Below are 20,567 nucleotides of genomic sequence, written 5' to 3'. Positions count from 1 at the left end.
CAACGTTGTGCTGCTGGTCTCAGGAGAAAGCACGGACCGGGCAGTGGCTCTTCCCAGATGTATGGAGGCGAACGTCAGCAAAGAGCTGCAAAAGGAGAAGATTTGGTTAAAGAATACCATCCAAAATGCAGAGCGGTGAGCTGCTCCGGGTCCGTACCTGGGGAAGGAGGAAACCTGTTAGAGGGATGACGTGCCAGAGCACTACAATGTAAAATACAGCAGAAAGCAATGCTGAGAAGAGCCCAAACTCACAAAAAGGAAAGCAGAGAACCTTCATTGCAGGAGGAGGGCAATGTCTGTGTAGCACAAAGTGATCTGCTTGAGCCTGGACTGGCACCGAAGGGATCAGCAGCTTCTGGGTGGGAACCGAAGGGGTCCCAGGCTGGCGCTAGGCTCCCAACGGGGTCTGCAGAACCAGAGTTTGGCTGCTGCTGGGCCACCCCAGGGAGGAGAGCAGGCAAGAGACGAGACAGAGCCGGGGCAGCAAGCTGGGGACGGTGGGGATGGAGCAGCCAGGAGCAGGTCTGGGGACAGAGCTTGCTGCTGTCCCCCCACACAAACACCCCTGCCCCCCTCCATGCCGCAGCCCCGTCGCCTTTCCTCCTCACCATCATCTACAGCCTTGGGTGAGCCTAAATGAACACTCCGGAGCTGAACTCAGCCAGGCCACGAGGAGCCGGGAGTGGGGACCGAATTTGGCAGCCTGGATGCTGCTCCACTTGAGAGGCTTTGAAAGGGAATGTATTTTTGGAGCATTAAAGATCAACTGTTTCTGACTGTGGCCAATCCCTTTCAAGAGCAGCACCAAAGGAGGTCAGTGGGATGCGGCTGGTCAAATATTTTGTACATGAACATCATTTCTCACCCCCTCAAGTATTTACAGACCTGAGAGCATTTCCTGCTGTTCCCCCCCATTGAATATTTGGTGTCTCTGCTTTCTCTAGCAGGATGGTGCGGTGTGTCGCGGTTAGTAGGGAAGACATGAAGGACCACCTCAGCGCTGCCCTTCGCTACGGAAAATAAAAAACTAAAGCAGTGCAATGTGTTTAGTCACACGAATGGCAATGGATTTACCCAGCAAGCAGTGAAACGGCAGTGAACGATAATGAGAAAAAATATGCGGGGGGGTGGTGGTGGTGGGGAGATGGGGTGGAAAGAGGGAGTTTTATTCTCCAGGGGTTTTTTGTAATCTTCATTCACCATATTTAGTAGGCTTGTGACTTGCCCTTGCTAGCTCATGGAGAATTCCCCCAAGTGTTTACTCCCACAACCTAGCAAATGCTTCAATACACATCATGGAAAAAATACAATCGACATCTTCACTCCCACTAGAGAAGGAATTCTAACTCGCCCGGCACAGACCGGGAGTATGTGCCTGTGAGAGAGACAAATACAGCTTCATTAGCTCGCCTCAGATGTGGTTTACTCCTCAAATGACCTGGTCAGGGCTGCACACCACCTCCCTCCCTCCCTTCACCTAAAGAACTGCCTGACCTTTGATCGGAGCAATAGGGACAGGAATGTGGGTCCTTAACCCTTTCCTCCGGCATCAGCGAGCTGCTCTCCATGTGACTGACAAAGCTGATGGTCCCAGGATTTTCAGGGATCCAGAGCTGGCGTGAGGGGTAGGAGCAGAGCCCTGCAAAATGGTTTTCTTCCTGCTGTAGTGAGGGAAGAACAAGCTTTGGTGATGGAGATGCATGTCTACAGTGTGCGGAAGGTGGAAACAAAGTGGGGATCGCTGCGAGCAGAGCTTACAGATCAGGGATCACTCAGGATTTTTTTTTTTGCACCTCTATTTCAGAGCACAAAATTTTTGTAGGGGAAAAAACCCGAGTAATTAGGCAACTTGGGTTTTCTTGACGTGATTCCAAACTGACCACATGACAAGGACATACAAGAAATCATTTTAATTTATCAAATGCAAAGTCACCTACAACTGAGATAAGTACAAGGTAGAGCAAAGCTGAAGAGAGGATCTGGAATGAGAATGCTTCAGAATTACGGATGATTTTGCAAATGGCGTGTGGTATGAACACAGCTTTCCATTCCTCAGTCTGCTCCCACCTTACCCCGGCACAGGGGACAGCAGGAGGATGCTGCACGCGAGGGCTGGGTTATTACACCGCTGAGGTCTCTGAGATTGTCTAGCGAGCGATCAGAGGTGCAGGGACGCCAAGCAGGTGGCAGAATTCAACAACGTGTGCGCAAGCCCACGTGTGCTTAATTTGCGGTGCCAGCGACGATGATTAGGCACTGAGCGTTGGCACGTGGCTTCAGCTTGGCCATGCCGGTGGCTTGGGGTGTGTTCGAGCGTTTGCATGCTCTTCGTGAAGACAGCAAAGGGAACGTGTCGGGGCGATTCCAAGCCCTTTTATGCTACAGGAATATGACTTTTACCTGTTTCCCCAAGTGGCTAAAAACTATCAGCTGTGCGATTGAAGTCCTCACCTCTGGCGGTCTCTGCCTTGACGACATCTGTGATATGGTGGCGTGCAAAGGACGTCGACTCGGGGTGGAAACACGCGGTCTTTAATCCCTGACATTTCTCCGAAGAGATGCATCGTTACGCTCTTAGCCTCTCCTTTGTGCATTCTGCTTATGGCGCTTTGCACACCAACAATCACACAAACTACCGTGATTTTTCCTCCAGCTCGTTTTTTTCCCTATTCTCCTCTTTTTTTCCACGCATGTTCTTTCCTTCTTTATGAGGAGAAACCACCTCTCTTCTAAGGACAGGCCGACCATTTGCAGCTATTTCCCTAAAATACAATACAAGCTTCTAATTAAAGGAGTACGGAGGTGATTGGCAAAAGAATAAGAAACCTTTGCAAGTCTCCTGAAATCCTTTGTGCAGAACAGCTTTGGGAAACTCGGCCTGCCACCACCCTCCCCCTTCTTGGAGAGCGTTCCCCAGGGCAGTGCCCAGGCTGCAGCTGCTGCTGCTCCGGGGGAGTCAGCCCAGCCTGACACACAAATAAGTACTACATAAATAAATACTTTCTTCCAACAAAGACCTGAGGAAGAAACCCTGGGTAGGAGGAGGAGAAGGGAATGTACATGCAGAACCCCAGGAGCTCTAGGGTAACGGGGAGCTCGGTGTCTAATACAGAGGAGCGAGGAAAGGCAGGAGAGGGTATAGCTGCAACCAGGTATAATATAGATTTTATGCAAAAGAGATGTATTTGCATGAAGATATAGCTCCATTCTCAATCAGCGCCTCTAAGCTTCACATTTCAGCACGGAGCCTAAAAAAGAGAAAGGCTGAAAGCACGGAAGGGTTTAGCACCTGCAGGCGCAGGGGGGATAGCTTCGCATGAAAACCGGCTTGAGCATTTAGGGTGGAAAAGGGATTTTGGCTGTTTAGTTCTGGTGTTCCTCACCCACAGGTGACAGACATTGGAAAACGTAGGGACGATGAGGCGAACACACGGGACTGCACGTGCAGAAAAAGCAGGTGGCAGCGGGAAACCCAGCCTGACGATGACTTTGTGTTGCTTAAGTCTAAGAAATTGTGTCCTTCGTTGCATTAACAGGCAACTTCTGCAAAGTCTTCATTTGCATTTTAATGGAACTCTTTCTAGGAAGGTGCTGCTTGGACTCTGTCGCAATATGAAATAAAGAGGTAATTAAAAACATGCTGGAGTTAAAAAGACATTTCATTTTCATTAATCGGGTTTACTCATAGTCTTTTCAAAATTAAAGGTATTTAGGGTATGTAGGAGGAAATGGGGGGGAGGAAAACACATGACGGAACATCTGTTTATTTAAATCGCAGATGAAAAAGTAGAAAATACACTTTTGTGAAGGGGCATCCTAGAGATTAAAAACACCTTGTAGAAATGCATTTGAATAAAGAACAGGCATAAAAGGCGACTCTGAGGTTTCAACAGTACATCTGCCTACTTGAAAGCCAGAGATGAAGAAAATACTTAGGATGAGGGAAAGGAAACCACGGAGGAAATTTTTAAACCTTAGGCACGCAATTATCTGGGCAATTACCGTGACGACACACCTAAGTCAGTTAAGCCTGCGAACAAATGGCCAACCCAAGTTACTCGTATGTGTATTTCCCCAGTTTTGGGCACAATCACAGTATGCAAATGTTGATAAACAGTTTGCAAACATTTTATCTGCTGGACCAGCTCCTGCTTTCACAGTCCAACAACTGCACCGATTTCAACGATTCCCTTGCTCGCCACAGCAATCGTACGATCAGCATTGACTTCCTCCATGGTCCAGACCTATCCTGTCCTGTTAAGCTCTGTCCTTTGAAATATAGGGCAGTTTCTGTCAGATCCTTCAGCGCGACAGTCAAAAGGGCAAAATCCTGCCCTTTGTTGCAACAAGAGGTTTTTCATCCCCGGATCTGACGGCCAACGAGTAACTGTGATCTCCCTTTCGCGCTGGCAGAACCTCATTCTCCAGACCTCCAGCCATTAAGCCGGGCCAGCGCTCCGCTGCCCAGTCAAGTCAGGGGGCTCTGAAGTCTGCAGGGCTGCAAATCTTTCTTTTTTTTTTTTTCCCCAGGGGTTTGTGCAAAATACAGCTTACTTCTTAAGAGAGCGGAAAAGTGATTTTTGTTTTCCCCTGCAAGGTGCCGAGGAGGCTGCAGCACGGCCCGGGCAGCGGCCCAGCCCCGCCGGGAGCACGGGCTCTGGCTATGAGGAAACCCCTGTCCTTCATCCCGGCTGCTCCTCACCCTGGCCCGGGCGTGGCTCCCGGGGAGGCCGCGGTGGACCTGAGGGGATGCGCCCCGACGAGGGGAGACAGCAGGCCGCAGCCGCTCGCCCCCTCCTCGGGCCAGGCACACCTGCCGCCACGGCAAGGGGAAGCAGGAGACGCCCGAGACGGGACCGGGGCGGCGGCCGGTCCGGAGCGGGGGTGGGGGGGGGTAGGGTGGCAGCCGCCCACCCTCCGCTTCAGCGCTGTCACCGCGACGTCCCGTCGTGCCCCGCGCGGGAGAGCCCGGGCGCGCGCCCCCGCCCTCCCTCACTTCCGGTGTCCGGCAGTGGCAGAGCCGCCGGCGGCGCCCCCGCTCCCCCGGCGCAAGGGGGGGGGGCGGGGGGGAAGGGGCGGGGAAAAGGGGCGGTGCTTACGGAGGCCCGTGCCCGCCGCCGTCCAATCATCGGCCGCCGGTGGGGGAGAGGAGGCGGGGAAGGCGCCGGCACGCGCCGCGCGGCACCGCCCCCCCGCCCGCCGCGGGCTCGCGCCCCGCGCGCCCGAGGGAGCGGCGGGAGCGCGCCCGGGCGCCCCCCCCTACCCCCCCGCCTCCCCCCTCCGCCGGCTTCTCCCCCCCCTCCTCCGCCCTCCTCCCCCCTTCCCCTTCCCCTCCCCACCCGGGAGGAGAGGCACGGAGTGACCGACGGAGCCAGAGCTCCGGCCGCTCCGAGACCCCGCTCTCCTCCATGGGGCCCAGGTAAGCGCGCCGCCCCCCGCCCCCTGAGGCGAGCGGGGGGTCGCCATGGCCGCCCGCCCCCTGAGGCGGCAGCGGCGGGCCGCCCCCATCCCTGCGGCCGCCCTGAGGCGAGGCGAGGCGGGCAGCGCTCCGGGGGCGGCGGGGAGCCCCCCCGCTGCTCCCGCACCGCCGCCTCATTTATTATCATCGTTATTATCACACTCCCCCCCTCCCCACCCCGGCACCCTCCTCCGCCTCGGGCAGAGCCCGCCGCGGGGGGAGCGGGGGCCGATCGCTCCCTGCCCGCGGAGGGGGCACGGTGCCTTCTTTGGGACGCGATGTCTTATTTGGTGTGGGTGGATGGCTTAACTTGGTAAGTGGCAGGGTTTAACCCCCCTCCCCCGGCCCTCCCCTCCCCTCGCTCCTCCGCCCGCCCCCCCCCAACCCCCCCCCCGTAACCTCCAAAAGGGGAATTTTCCAGCTGGTAATTTCTGCTGCGTCAACACCCAGCTCAAGGGAGAGGAGAAGAGACAAGGGGGCATTTTAACAGCAGCTCCACTTGCGAATAGCCAGCCTCAATCCCGGCTCCAGCATTAAAACCCTTTCCGCCCCCTAAAAACCAGCATCCGTGCAAGTTGGACCAAGAGTTTGTCAGGAGTGTGGTTCAAAACTGCTTGGAAAAAGGGATGAGGTAATAATACTGGTGAAGCATGTTGTATTTCTCTCTTTCTGCCTGTCTCTCTCTTTCTCCCTCTCCTTTTTTTTTTTTTTTTTTTTTTTTTTAAAGCCAGGCCTGTTTTGGGTTATTGTCTCCCCCTAAAGCCAGACATAGATCGCCTGGCCTTGCCTCCATTTTAATTGCAGGCTGAAATGGGGGAAGTGACCCTCTTTAAAAAAAAAAAAATCTCAGCCAAAAGAAAAAACCTTGAAAAAATCATGCTGTTCCTTTGGGTGGGATATAGGTGATTTTTCATAAGGCTGTAACAAGTGCAAAAGTGGCTGGAAATGTTTTCTCTCATGCTGGGAAACTAGTGAGGTGTCCTTTCCCCCTCCCCAGAAGAAAGTGTTTGTAAAATTTGGCCGAGGGGAGAAGGAGAGGTGCTGTGAAAGGTGCTGGTAAAAGAAGGGGTTGTGCTGCTGGATTGCCTTTGTGTCTCTGTAAATAGACATGTCAGTTCCCAAAGTAATACAAGTAGTGTCTGATAACTCAATCCCAGATGACAAATAGAGAATGGAGCAGATTTTCAGGACTGTAATAGTGGGAGGATTTCTCTTTTGAAACGGAGGAGAAAAAAAAAATGTTGGTACCTCCTGAGGAGGTTCTTCACCGGCGCGTTATTGTGAAGCTGAGCGTTTGAGTGAAATCTGGAGATATAAACCGATATTTATTTGTTTTTACACCTGACAGGGCAAAGATAAACAAAGGAGAGTTTAACAGCTCTTTAATGAATTCCTCATGCTTTTTATTTTGCAATCTCAATGATTCATTTGGCAAGCTTTACAGGACCAGATTATTACCAGCATTGTTTAAAGCCATGCTAATTAGGAGATGTGTTTTGCAAACAGTGGTATTGTAGACACCTGTACCAAAGTTCTTGCATGCATTCTAATTGCATCACTTGTATCATTTTTAGCATTTAGTCACTGTAGTATAGATCTAGGTCTCAGTTCTTGAACTTGATCAAGTATTTATTACAAGTGTGGATTCTCTGTATACATAGAGCAGCTCTGCTTCTAATGCATTAAATGGTTTTTCTCAAAAAGGAAGGGGAGTATTTTTCCTTTTTTTTCTGTGGGGGTTAAAAGGAAAAGCTACATTATCAGAGAAGAGTGAGAAAAATGTAATTTTCAGGAAGAAGCTTGCTGTGACTGGATAGCTCTTTACTTTTATCAATACCTCGTTTGGACATCTTATGGTTTTATAGCATCTTTTAATTGGAAATAAAATGTGACTTTCCCCTTCTAAATTCTATCTAGCTTCTCTCACTCTTTGTCAAGTTTTATATTTTGAAATCCTTAGTGATGGAAAAAATGGGTGGAGTGTATTATTAGTCACAATATTTTCAACATGTGGTGAGGAATTATCGCTTTAAGGTGTTTTTTGGGACCTGTCAAGAAATGGGGAGAGGAGCGGGCCCCATGTGCTGGAGGGAGGGCTAGAAAATAGTATTTAGGGGAGCTCCCAAATATAGGTTCCTGAAAAATACTGTGTGGTTTGGTACGCTAGTGGGATAACTGTAACTGAAATAGAAAACTAGTCTTTTGTTTTTGATGCAGCCTGTCCAGGAGGGGGAAACTCACTCACAGCTAAACTTCTCTTGCAGTTGTTTTCATAGACTGTATGTTAGCTTCAGTGTTATTCAGTCAGTTTTAGTGTGGTACCAAAAAATGGGGTATTCTACTAGTCCTAAGATTGGGTGTTTATTCTTATATTTTAAATGCTACTTCATTCTAGGATGTGTAGGATTGAGCCTTTGAAAACATGACCTGTACATGGGGTTCTCGGAGACTGAAGAAAATGGGCCACTTTCTCCCCGTGGTCTTTGTTTTCTGGGACAGTTGTACAACAGTGGATATGTTCTTCGCAAGAGGATTTTTTCTTTTTTTTTTTTTTTAACAACTGGAAGCACTTAGAGGAAAACCAGTTTAGCAGCCCCCCCCCCCAGCAGTCCTCCGTCAAAAGGAAAAATGCCTCGTGTTTGAAAGATCTGTTATTTGCTGTTAATGTGCCTGCTTTTGCTCTGGTAATGTGTTGCTGTGAGGTTGAGCATATTCTTAAATTAATCTTCCTGTCTTTGCTATCCACTTGTGTGGATTTTTTTTTTATAGATACATGTTTTTGAAGTTTCTAAGCAAAGTTTCCTGTCCTCCCAGCAGCGCAGCAGCAGGCTAACACCCAATCCAAACTGCTGTTGCTTGCTTTCAGAGCAGAATTATTTCATAAACAGCTCAACCTTTCCCAGGACATTTTTCCCTTAATGTTCTTGCCGGTTTTACTGGCTGCTCCAGAGCACTCTGTAACCCTCTCTAGACTCCCCCTAAATTGGTAAAAAGCTTTCGTGGGGGGTTTTCCTTGCTCCTGTGTGCTTAGTTTAATGGGCAAACAAAAGGGCAAAGAGAGGGCTTAGTTTAAGTCTTTGAAGAGCTACCTGCAGTTGTAATGGTTATCCCACATGTCCGTTATAATTCCCAGGAGCCAGCGGTTCGTGTCCATTACTGGCTGCGAGTGTTACCCTAGAAAATTCTGACACTGCACAAAAGGATTAATACCGTGTTTATAATTTGTTTCTGACTTAGGACTGGCTCAAATATTTTTAAGTGTGTAGCTTACCTGTGTTTTATGTGTGCGATATTTGAAGCTTAAAATGTGTTAATAGTGAAAGGCAGCATGCTGTTGGGGTTGTCTGTAGATAGCAGGGGTCACATTAGGCGAGAGTACAATGACCTACCACGGCTGTGAGATAGAGGGAGGTATTTGGTCTGCGTGAAGTACTGCGATCTTATTCCTTGCCTAAGGATCTCCGTGAGCATTTTTATGATATTTTGGTCAAGTACAATGATGCTGTCAGGACTCTGGTGTTAAAAACCTCACTTTTGTCGCCTAGTGAAACCACAAGTCCTTCTTGAGGACTTTTGGTTTCACTAGGTGATACATCTGTGTTACAGCCCCCTTAAATGCGACTTTCAGTAGTTGGTTTTCTCGATTCCCTCTAATCTTTAGTCCTTTAGGCAGGGTGAGAAAAAAAAACATGAACCACTTGTTGTGGGATTTCTTCCACTTGAGATGCAAGAGGAAAGAATCTCCACTTCCCTAAACAGTTTGATAGTTTTCTGTTTCATGCTGCCTTGGTGTATTTGGAAGCACAACGATGTCCAGTTTGGAGAGATAGCTGCTTGGGATTCATTTCCCATCCCATAGCTGTTGATCGAATGTGCTGGTGTCGTAACTGCTTTTCCCCTTCTGTGAAACAGGAGTCTCGGGGTTTACTCAGCTCTTCCAAAACATTTTCTAATATACTGCCGAAAAATCATAATTGTGCTAAAAATGCTTATTCTTCATAAACACAAACTCGTGTGAAGTCCTCACTGAATTTCCTACAAGATATGGTAGAGTTTGGAGGCTCGTGGGTGGGGTTTTCTGTCTTTTACCAAGTTAGCTGTGGTGCAGTTATTTTCTGAACAGTTGCTTGAGCTTTCTTTCATACCCATATATTTAAGAAACATCAGTTTATGTTTTGACTGCTGTTGAAATGTTGGTTTTGAATAGCTTCTGAGTGCTTTGCAGGCAGGGTGAGATCCTTGACAGTAATTCTAATTAGATGGAAATGTGTTCCAGTTTGCGGTGTTCTGTTGCGCGTAGGTAAGGATGCACGAATGCATTGGAACCAGCAGCGCAGCTGCGGAGAGGAGCAGCAGCTTTGCTGAAATGTAACAGGTAGATGCCAAGTTAGAGCTGAAACTCACCTTTTTGCCTTGCTTGTTGGGGATATGGCTCGCTTTTATTCCAGCCGGTACAGTGGTGATCCCTCCTGCCCTGTTACTACTTACTTGGCTTGCGTCGGTACTCGGGAAGAAAAACATTCTGCAAATGTTGGAAGTTGCCTAGCATTTGCTTTATAGTAAAACTGAGTTGGGGTCTCCTGCAATGGAGGGAGGCACCAAGGTGTCAGAAATATTCTACAAACACAGCTACTAGCTTGTGTATGGATTAAAATAAACTTAGTAACAAGAATGTCTGTGTGTGTGCCAGGAACTTAGCTGCTTAAGAACCCTACTTAGAAAAGTGAGTAGGGTTTTGCATATTAAAGAATATGTTTATACCTGTGTATACTTAAATACTTAATTATCTTTCCTAATTATTTCTTCCTCATGTGTTGAACAAGGTACTTATCCCATACAAGCGGGTTTGCTTCCTGGTGTTTCTCACCTTGTGATAACGAACTCCGCAGAAAAAGAGTTGATATTTCAGGTGGTTAGCTCAGTCCCTGAGGAAAGGGTTAAACAAAATTTGCACCTTTTGCACTAATACACCATTGGAGGAAATACCTTTCTGACTAGTGCTCAAATCATGCTCTGAAAGAGAAGAATTGATGGTCTGTATTAGCCATTATGTGCTTAAAATACCCAAACCTGACACCAACTAATTTAAGTACTGATAAACGAAGTAGTCAGGATGCAGGACTCCTAAAAGTCCTGCCACTATAGTATTGGAGAATGAGGTGGTGGCTAAATATAAAACTAGCTTATTGACTTCCTTCTTATTACCACTGTATCCTTCTTGGCTTTGCTCCACTTCTTTTTTTTTTTTTATAATAGTTGATCAAATCTGGATTATGAGATTTATACTAAAAAGTAAAAAGGGATAATTACCCAAGGCACTAAGTGCTTGTGCCATGAATCACACAAATGAAATTAAATTGCTCACAGAGCACCTCATATGTTATCTTTAAATTTGCACCGGTTGATTTTTTACTCTTGGATTATTCCTGACTCCTTATGTGTCTTTTCTGTCTTTTAGGTGCTCTTTCCCTCAGTTCCTCCCACTGCTATACTTCTCTTTAAAAATTACCTTATGATTCTTCCTCCTTCTTTGGCTCCCTCCCTCTTTACGTACTGAGTTTGGGAACTTTAGCAAAGATCCCCTACTTCAAAAGCCAAAAACCAATGAGAAAGTTTTGGGGGAACCATTCTTCAGGGCAATTCCCAGTGTGACGTGTTTGCAGTTCTTTAATCCTCTTTTTTTTCTTTTAAGGTGCTTTTTATGGGGGTTTTTGGTCTAATAGATGCGCAATGGCAAAGTCTTTTTGCTTAGATTACTTTTGTGACTCTTTTTGCTTCTAAGTGAAAGCTTAAGATCTTATAGGAGTTAATGGCACTTGGACAGGTAAGTGTCATACTAGCCATAGGCACTTGGATTTTTTTTCAGGGTGTTTTTTAATCTTCACTGCTAGTGTAGCAGATACAGCTACATTTTTACTTTTTTTTTTTTTTTGGTATCACCAGACTTCTCAAGCCTGGTACCCTGTAAGATACTTACTCTTTAAGTGCTGGCTAGCTCTTCCATGTTCTTACTGTGTTCTGCAAGGTCTGTGGCATGGGTAGTGTTGGATCTGTTCTTCTCTTGGTGCGACCAGATGAGAGAGAGAACAGAGAACAAAAATAGGGGAGTGATACGAGCAACTGTTTCTGTACCATGATGGAGGGAGAGGATGGAAAGTGAGGCATATGGACAGAGTTGGAAGTTACAGGGAAATGAGTAAGTGAAATGCAAAGGAAATACAAAGAAATATTACTGCAAGTAAGCATTTTGAACACCTAGTGCCCTGTAAAGAAAGGTGCATCCTGTTGTATTAGCAAATTGTTGGAATATTGTATTTCAGGCTGCATAGCTTTTACAGGCACGGAAGATAAAACTTTTACTTTCTGTTAGGCATTTGCACCTTTTTCTGTATCTTTGTGGGTTTTCTTTTTTCAAAATTTGTAAATTTTGTAAGAGGAACAAACTGCTTAGTACTTCTATGCACGTTGTTCTTTAACTTGAGGGTGACACTGGCTTTTGAAAGCTGTGATTCAGTTGAGTTGGGTGGAAATAGAACTCAAATATCTTACTTTTGTATAATGTGAGCACATAATTTTTCTGTAACCTCAGGCAAATATTTTGGTTTGGAGGGGAATCACTGTAATGTGAGGTTAGATTAATACTAACCCCATTTAAACTGTGTGGATGGCAGGTGTTGCAGAAACATTAACTGAAACTTTATGATGTTAACTAGAACAAACAATATTGTTAAAATTGTTTGAAATCCTCATATAAAGTACTGTTTTTTACAGTGACTTCTTCAAAGCACTGATGTCAAAGCATAGTCAGATGTTAATAGTCTTAAAATTTGCGTGTTAAACTCTTTCTTTAACACAAGAGCTACATAATTTTTCCTCCACGTCAGAGCATATTTCCTATAAATCAGAATATTTCTTGTTCGAAATGGCAGTGTTGTACATGTGCAGTTATTTTAACTGTTGCTTGTAATTATGTGACACTGAAGGTTTTTGTATTAAGTTAAAGTTTAGATTTCAATTTTTGCTTCCTATTCTTTCCATTCCCAAATACAGGACATCTGATGAACCTTTTGGAGCTTGTTACCGGAGACCATTCTCCTCTATTCATTAAATCATGCACTATCCAGCTGTGAAACATCGTGACGTTTATTTTTGCTAACAGAAAACATTTTCAAAAACTGGTAAGTTCTCAGCATTTAAAGCTATTTTTGTAATGTGGTAAGGGAAAAAGGAGGAGTAGCTGGAGATAACACTGTCATGAGGACTTATGGTTCTTTACAAATTTTAACTTAACATTGATAACAAAGGCTGGTTTAGAAATCTTACTCAACTGCGAAAGTTGAAATACCTCTGGCTATTCTTCTGCTCCTACCTTGTGGTAGGGCTGCCTCCATTAATCATGGTCACTTGGTTCTCTTCGATTAGAAGAGGAAAACAGGTGCAGAGCTCAAAGCAAGAAGAAAAAATGCAGAGCAGCACAAAATAGTATAAGCCTCAGCTTTACCATTCTTACCAGACTACTCTGGCTTATTTTGTGACTCTGGGACAGAGGTGTAAATAAGAGTCGTAACAGTAACAATGCTAAGACTAAGTGAAAATAGGTATTACTTTTATACTTTGCTAACAAAGTAATTTCCCATATGTCCGTGTTGGTCTGGCTCCCTCACTCCCCCACTTTATTTTTTTTTTTAACTGTCTAAATAACAGGATTAAAAAGAGCTAGCCAAAACAATTGCTATGGAGAAGCAATCAGAATTAGAGAAAGGCAAGACTTGGCAGTCTGAAATAGAAATTGAGAACAAAGTCAATGGTATTTACTTCAGTTGGGTCATATTTGTTTTCAAGATTTTCACAGTTCCGCTTGTTGCCATAAGAATGCTTGGATTTTCCTTACTACTTCATTTGTTTACTAGATATGTTATTTCACCATTTATAATGACATTAGTTTGTATTGGAAAAGCTTTCTTAATTTTTATCCTATGTTTTCTTTCACAATCTGCTACTACAGAAGGTCAGTCTTGAAATGAACAATATTGATTTATAGCTTATTTTCACTAAGAGAGCTAATCTGTCTGTTGAAGATGTCTGAAATACAGAGATCAGAAATATATGGCAAATACTTTGCTGTAATGACTAACAGTAGATAAACAGCATAAAGTTTTGAATAAAGTATAGTCAGAAGTTTTAGTTGAAATTAAATGTTGCAAGTGTAGTGAATACGCTATTCTGAAGAAAATAGTCTGCTTTGTCTGAGAAAAACAGGTGTACAAGATGATAATTATAGTAGATGCGTCCTCGCTGACAAAAAAAACTTTGTGCAGGTTAACTATTCCTATTCTTTATATCTTGTAATCATAAACGTTAATATTTTATCTGAGAAGTCTATCTGTGAAGGTGCCTTACTATACCTAAGTAACTATATTTTACACAGAATTTTTAAAATCATGGGATTGTTTAGTCTTTTAACCTAGAATGATGTCAGCCAGTAGAAACTGGCCATTAAACGTTTTAAGAGGAAATTCTCTTGAATATGCCATTGCAAACTTGGTTTTGGTTTGTTGGTTTTTTTTCCCCAGGAGTTGCATTGGTAGCTTTTTAACCTCAGTGTTTTAGGGGTCAGATAAGGTGAATTAGTGCCACAAATGTCTCTTTAAAAAGTCATTAAAGTGAGAATGTTTTGAAAAGCTACCAAACAGGAAACACTGTTGTTTCAAGGATCTGTTTGAAGTTTTAGTATCTAAAATTAGACTTTTTTTTCCCCATACTTTAAGAAGTAACTCTTGCTTATATTATTGCAAAAAGGTAACCAGGATTTAATTACCTGCAATGTATTGATACACTTTGAGTTAACATTTTTGGGGGTTCATTGTCATAAAAAGAGGTGTTATAACTGAGTTTGGAGGGAAAGCACTTAAAAAATGTATCACTGTTGTTTAGTAATCTTGTAGTTTAATGCTAATAACTTCCTTTGGTTTTGTTTTTATCATAGTTCTGTCTTTCTCCTACAAGAGTTCATACCAGCGCTATTGGAGGGTCACAGAAGAGCGCACTACCTGTGCTGCCCTAGGGCTGTTGATGTCCTCAGCTGTTGTAGGAGAAACACCAGACCTGGAACCCAATTTGTTACTGGTAAGAAGTAATTGTCTTGGATTTTATTTATTTATTTAATAGTAAAGTTTGCGTGCTTTTGCTAACAAAATCACCACAAATCTTTTCACTGCATACTACAGCAAAATGTGCATCTCTGGTCTCTCTTTTATTTTTTTTCTCCCCTCTCCTACTTTAACTTTACAGTTTCTAAATTTCTAATTCTAATTTGTAATTGACCTACTTCCAAAATGTGGAGGCTAACATTTTTCCCTTAACTTTCATTTCCAGACTTGGTTTTCTCTTGAAATTCTTCATACACTGTCAGAATCAATGAAGGTTAATAAATGGATTTTTCTTGGATACTTCAGAAGTTCTATCTTTTGGTTGCACTTTTGTAGTGTGCAGCTTCTGTATGCTATAGCTGGCCCCATAACATCGGAGAGATGGTTTGGCAGGTCAAGGGCTGAAGCCAAGTCTCTAGTGAAATGTTTAATGAACGCTCCCTATTATTTTATGTTCTGCTTGTTGGAGTTAAGATTTTGCTTGTGGTTTGTGTTTGAACAAAGCTTTGATGATATGAATGGCTAGAAGCATGTAGTGTTTTACATGTTCTTACTCTCTTTGCTGAAATTGGCCTCCTTTTAATTCCTAATTGCATTCAGATCTACGTATTTTCATGGTAGAAGCAACTGCAAACTGATGAGGTCTTAAATGTATTGTATTTCCTGACTAAATCTAACCTGGAGAGACGGGGAGTTGAAGTCTCTTTGCCCTGAGAACTGGCAGATCGAGCAAATGATTTCTTTGCTGGAGTGTTACAGCTACTAAAGATGTAATGCTTGCCTTGCTGCTGTTTGAACTTTACTTGTGGGCTTTTGGATTGTAACTACTACAGAGATGCTAAGCAGAGATGTTGTTTTAATGCTGTTGATGATGGGGTAGTATTGGCTTGAAATTGGAGAAATCTTAGTGAATCCTCATCAGGTGGATTTTAGTTAAATACTGGAAGGAACTTGTGGGGTTTTGTGTTTTTGTTTTTTTTTTCTCCTACAGTCATTGAGAATTGAGTGGACCTCTCAAGTCTGATAATAAAAATATAACTAGTTTGGGGTGTTTTTATGTTCACTGAAAATTGTTTGCCTCCCAAATTCTTGCCTTTTCTGTAATTCTGTAGTATGTCTCAAACGAATGAATGACGAAACTTTTGTTTTCTTCCTGTGACTCCTAACCCGTAAGGATGAGCATGCACCGTTGGGCTGTAATTAAACATTCTCATCCCTAGTCATAAGCGATAAGTGGTACACTGTTGTTTTCATGAAACCATGAGTTGTGAGTAACCTCTTTGGCCCAAGGGTCTGGTTTGGTCTGTTTACAAACATCTGCCTGTTTCTCTTTGAATTCAGAATTGTGGTTGGAATGACCAAATTAAACAACGAACGATCAGTTTTGTAAATCAAAATAGGGTAGAAGAGTTTCTTTTTTGGCAACTTAATTTTCATAAGCTGTTACTTGCATCTACTTTGAACAAAGCTGAATGTACGAATGTAATCTTGGGGTATCTAGTATCAAGAAGTTAAAATTCTTCTAGAATTGTGTGCTCTTCTTCAAGCACGCTTATGAGAAAACACTTTACAAGTACAAATCTCCAGAAGTAAAGCTCTTTGCCAGGAGTTAGCATCCGTTAATATCCTGAGTCTTCTGCTAGCGCTCTCATTTAGGAGAATAAGTATAGGTACTGTCCTTTTCAGTTGCTAAGGTTACGTTGGGGTGTTTTGTTCCCCATTTTTTTCAGCACAGGGCACGTGGGTAGGAGGAATCCTATGCAGTTCTGTTGTCTTTAATTGGATAAAAATAAAACTCGTATACACACTGTGTCTTGTTGTGCAAGGAGGCTTTTCAAGCCCAATCTCACCTTACAGAGCTCCTTTGCAGAGGAATTTAAAAAATGTTGGAATGTCTTGGGAGTGGAGACATGGACAGGACACAGGGGAAGCAGAGAAGTGGGGTGTGTTTGTTGGGTTTTTGTATAATAAACCATTTGAGTGAATTTGAGTTCTTCCTTAATCTGTTTTTACTTTTCTCTGAAGGGAGAGGGGGGAGGAAACAACACATTTTTGGTTAAATTCCAGTTGGCATGTTTTCTCTAGGGAGCAGAGAGTGGTTGGTGGAGGAGTGGACTAGTGAATATTTTGGTACTCTATAACTTGTGTCCTTAGTATTAAGTATAGAAACGTGTTTAGAAAATTGTAATAGACTAAATGTCATACAGTTTAAATTTTTGGTTTGCTTGTATTCTGTGAGAGCAAAAAGTAAACAAACAAACAAAAACCCTACCAACAACAAAAACCTCTTCTAGTCTTTTTTTTTTCTTCTTTTTTTCCTGTTTTCCTTCTGAGCGAAGGGAGTTTATTTTTGTCCCCACTATTTCCCAGAGGACTGTACTGTAGAGGCTTTCATCTGTGTACTCTTGTCTGTGGCTTTTTGTCAAAATTCAAATAATGCACTGAGTTTTAGATGCAACAGATTTGTACTCCTTAATTTTACTGGTGTTAAGATTTTGGTCAGGAGACTTATGGGTACGTATGCTGAAAGGTTGGCTTTGTAAGTATTGCTGGTTACTCTTTTCAAAACCCTTCCAATGTTAAGTAAAGATTGTGTTTATTTAGACTCTTACTATGTCACCAGGTGATATTTTCATGTTCAAATAACTGTACTGATAGTGCAAAATAAACAGTTTTCATAGATGCTATATTTGTAGAACAAGGTTCTTTCTAGCTAGGGTTAAGGATTATATAAATTATTAATGCTTACTTTAAGACTAGGTTATTGACAACATGAAAAAATAAAAAGCTGACCTGTATTTTGACAGAAGTTTGCATGAAAGTGATTATTAAATCTGCTCATGTTTTGTTCTTTTTGTTGTTATATGCAAGTACGTTTGTTTAGGGACAATTTTTTTTTCATTATTTTTGGAAAAGTAATAGACTTGAATTACTGTACTGTCTGTGAATTGACCTACGAAGAAAGCCTGACTGCTACAATTTATTTTGTGGAAAATCTACAGATGAGCTTTCATGGTTCATTGGCTTCTTGGAAGGCTGTGTTGTGGCCATGTACTGTCATCGCAGGCCCAGGCCTAAAGGATTTTAGTAGGTGCTCAACTTTGAAATCCTTCAGTGTACTAAAAAGACTTGAGATAAAACAAAAAATATATCATTGATCTTCAAGGTCTGTTTCTAAAAAAATCTCTGTGGTTTATTCTGTCTCTACCATGCTTCTACTAGAAGTTTGAAAGGTACTGCTTTTCTGAAGAAATCTTTCCACAACATCTTTTAAGTGGAGATAAATATCGTTACCAGGAAAAGGGGAAAACAAAAAAACCCAACAACAAGCCACAAAACAGCATGTGAAATTGGAACACCAGAGCACAGGGGTTTGAAGCTTCCTGAATTTTTAACTACTAGCAAATTGCCTTAAATTTAACTTGGATTAATTCCCTAGTGATCCTTGACATTAAATGGATGTTCTGGTTTGACATGGGTAGACAGAAAACTAATTAATTCCTCTGAATTTGAGGCATATTTAATTTTCTCCCCCAAAGACCTCTCGTTTGAAAGGTACAATGCTGACGAATGTTGAATGTGGAACAATGTGTATAAAGTAGCAGACCTTTAGACAGAGGATTTGGAAGATGTTAAATTTTATTGATTAGACTGAACACGGGAGTACCCACATCATTGCTTACATACTTGAAAGTGCTGTAACGTGCCCACCTGCTAGTGGAAAGGATGTTGTTCTTTGGTGGGCATCTTCCCCATTCATCTCTCTATCTCTTCATACTTAAGGTACTTTGGAACAAGGACAAGTTGTCCTCTCTTTGCGTAGAGGAATGTATATTGTCATTATTTTTACTTGTTTTCTTATATCATTGTATTTTAGAATGTCAAGTATTTTTACTTTCTTGTCCAAAAGGTACCTACCCACCTCCTGCTCTTGTCCCCAGTGTCCTTGGCAACGTGGGCAAGTAAGACACAAGGACTGTATGATCTTACTGTAATGACACGCTCTTGTTCATCCATGGCTTGCCTGGAGGGTGTCTTCTGTCAAGAGCTTGGCGGGTGGGAGGGAGGCCAGTAAGGAATCTTGCGTAGGTTTGGGGTTTTTTTCTTCTTTTTTCTGTGTGCGTGTTTAGTAAAAATCCTTGATAGGAAATAAAGTCAGAGGAAAGCTATTTCCTAAAGAGGCTAGCAAGTGCTTCATCTGTAAAAAGCACCAGATTAGTCAATGCCTGGACCTCAAACTGGTCTAGTCTAAACCAAAGGTAACGAGAAATATATTTTAAGCTGGGTTTCTGCCATAGGCAGCTTAAACAAAGGACAAGGTGTATCTAAAATAGTTATCACTAGTGAGGGGAAACCCAACCCACTGAACTAAGCTGAATAAATATATGAAATAGTAAAGAAATAAAATCTCAAGGAATCTGTAATTTCTAGGTGAAAAACATTCAAAAAGAAAAGCTGTTGTTGCATAAATTCACAAAAGCAGGTGAAGACATTGACAAATACTCCTGATGCTAATCTGTATTAAATTGAGGAAAAAAAAAATTGTCCTTGCAGGAGTCTATATTTTTTCCCCAACCAGTTCCAGGGAGATGCTGCCTTGGAATATGGATTTTGGTACCTGTGAAGGAACAGGAAAAGGAGAATGCCATATCTGAAACCTTCTGATCGCTTTGTAATTGTATGCTGTGAGGTTTTCTTGCATCGTCTTCTGAATTGTGTGGATATGGCAGCTGTTGAAGATGGGATTGGTGATGGACAACTCACTTGATCCTGTGTGGCAATTCATATTTCCTGAGGGGACTAGGCTGACTCTTCAACTCCTAAAAGTAGATGCGGTAGTGGTTTCTGGAATAAAGACAAAACTGAACTGTCATTCTGCCTTAAGAGGTGGTTCTCTCAAACGTGAAGATGTTGGGAAGTGGTGGCTGCCACCTTCAGAGCCTGGGTTAGAGCTGCTGTGCTGGCTGGTTCTAGCACAGCCATTTCTGGCCAAACACCTGAAAAATCAGGGGGTTTGGTGGTTTTTTGGGGGGTTTGTTTTGGTTTGGTTTTGTTTTCTTTTTTACTCCCTGACTCTGATTCTTGGTTTGATTTTTATTTCTTTATTTCATTTATTTGCTTGAGATGGAGATGGCTTCTGTGTGAGAACTTGATTTGAGATCTCCAGGCAGATTTCAATGGTAAATAGGTAGTGTCATTAAGATAGTGTAGAGCTTACACTATTATTGACCTTTTCCAGTTCAAATAATAAAAAAAAAAGATTAGCTTCTTTGTGTATTCTGTGCTTAATTCTGTAGAAAAGCTGTATGGATTTGAAGTAGAGGAACATCAGTTCAGCCTGTTTGTATTGCAGAAAGATGGTCCTTCCTCTCTTGAGGGAAGCAAATGCTTCTCAATGTCTCAGGGACCAGCTGGTCTTGAAAATTAGCATTTCTGACACTGCTGAAGACAGTTCCATTCTTGTGGAACTGGAGAAGCTTATGCAGGCAATCTTGCATAACTTGAACTTTTGAATCATCAGGTGGCTCTCTAGAAGAGAGGTCCTGCGTCACGTATGTTCTGTGGGCTGAGAGGTTGTTTTCTAACCAGTAGTGTTGGCTAAACTGTAGCTATTTTGCTCCTGTAGATGATAATAATAGCACAGACTAGGGGAAGGGGGCAGAGGTCTTAAGGATCTGTATTCCGCAGTACAGGAAACCCACTTCCATGTGTCAGGAAACTTTCTTAATTGTGGCTGTCCTAGGACTGCCCGCTGCTGTGAGCTGATTTGAACAGATGGGACTGAATTTGTGTTTGAACTCGATGTATGTTAGAAAGTTGATTCAAGTTCACATCAGCCTCCTTACTGACAGTGCTTATATTTAACCGTGTATGCTTCAAGATCGTAAGACCTCAGAAGTACAGTGATTTTTGGTTTTATCAGCAACCACCAATAGCCTAAATCCAGGCTTCTGCTGTGT

General features: G+C 43.1%; 1 protein-coding gene across 9 annotated transcripts in view; it reads left to right on the top strand.

The window, feature by feature from the left end:
- Window positions 1-5,318: 5,318 nt before the first annotated feature.
- Window positions 5,319-20,567, top strand: part of ZBTB46 (zinc finger and BTB domain containing 46) — a 60,348-nt gene continuing 45,099 nt past the window's right edge. For 2 of the 9 annotated variants that reach the window (XM_054845176.1, XM_054845175.1), the window contains exons 1-3: window positions 5,427-5,771; window positions 12,509-12,636; window positions 14,445-14,584. In XM_054845176.1, the coding sequence (XP_054701151.1) occupies window positions 14,531-14,584 (54 nt within the window). In that variant the 5' untranslated portion in view covers window positions 5,427-5,771; window positions 12,509-12,636; window positions 14,445-14,530. The other 7 variants (XM_054845177.1, XM_054845174.1, XM_054845173.1 and 4 more) reach the window with 7 other exon arrangements.

The sequence above is a fragment of the Grus americana genome, chromosome 17 (assembly GCF_028858705.1).
Source record: "Grus americana isolate bGruAme1 chromosome 17, bGruAme1.mat, whole genome shotgun sequence".
Taxonomy (NCBI): Eukaryota; Metazoa; Chordata; class Aves; order Gruiformes; family Gruidae; genus Grus; species Grus americana.
Note: the sequence above shows the minus strand (reverse complement) of the source record. Positions and strands in the feature narration are given on the sequence as shown.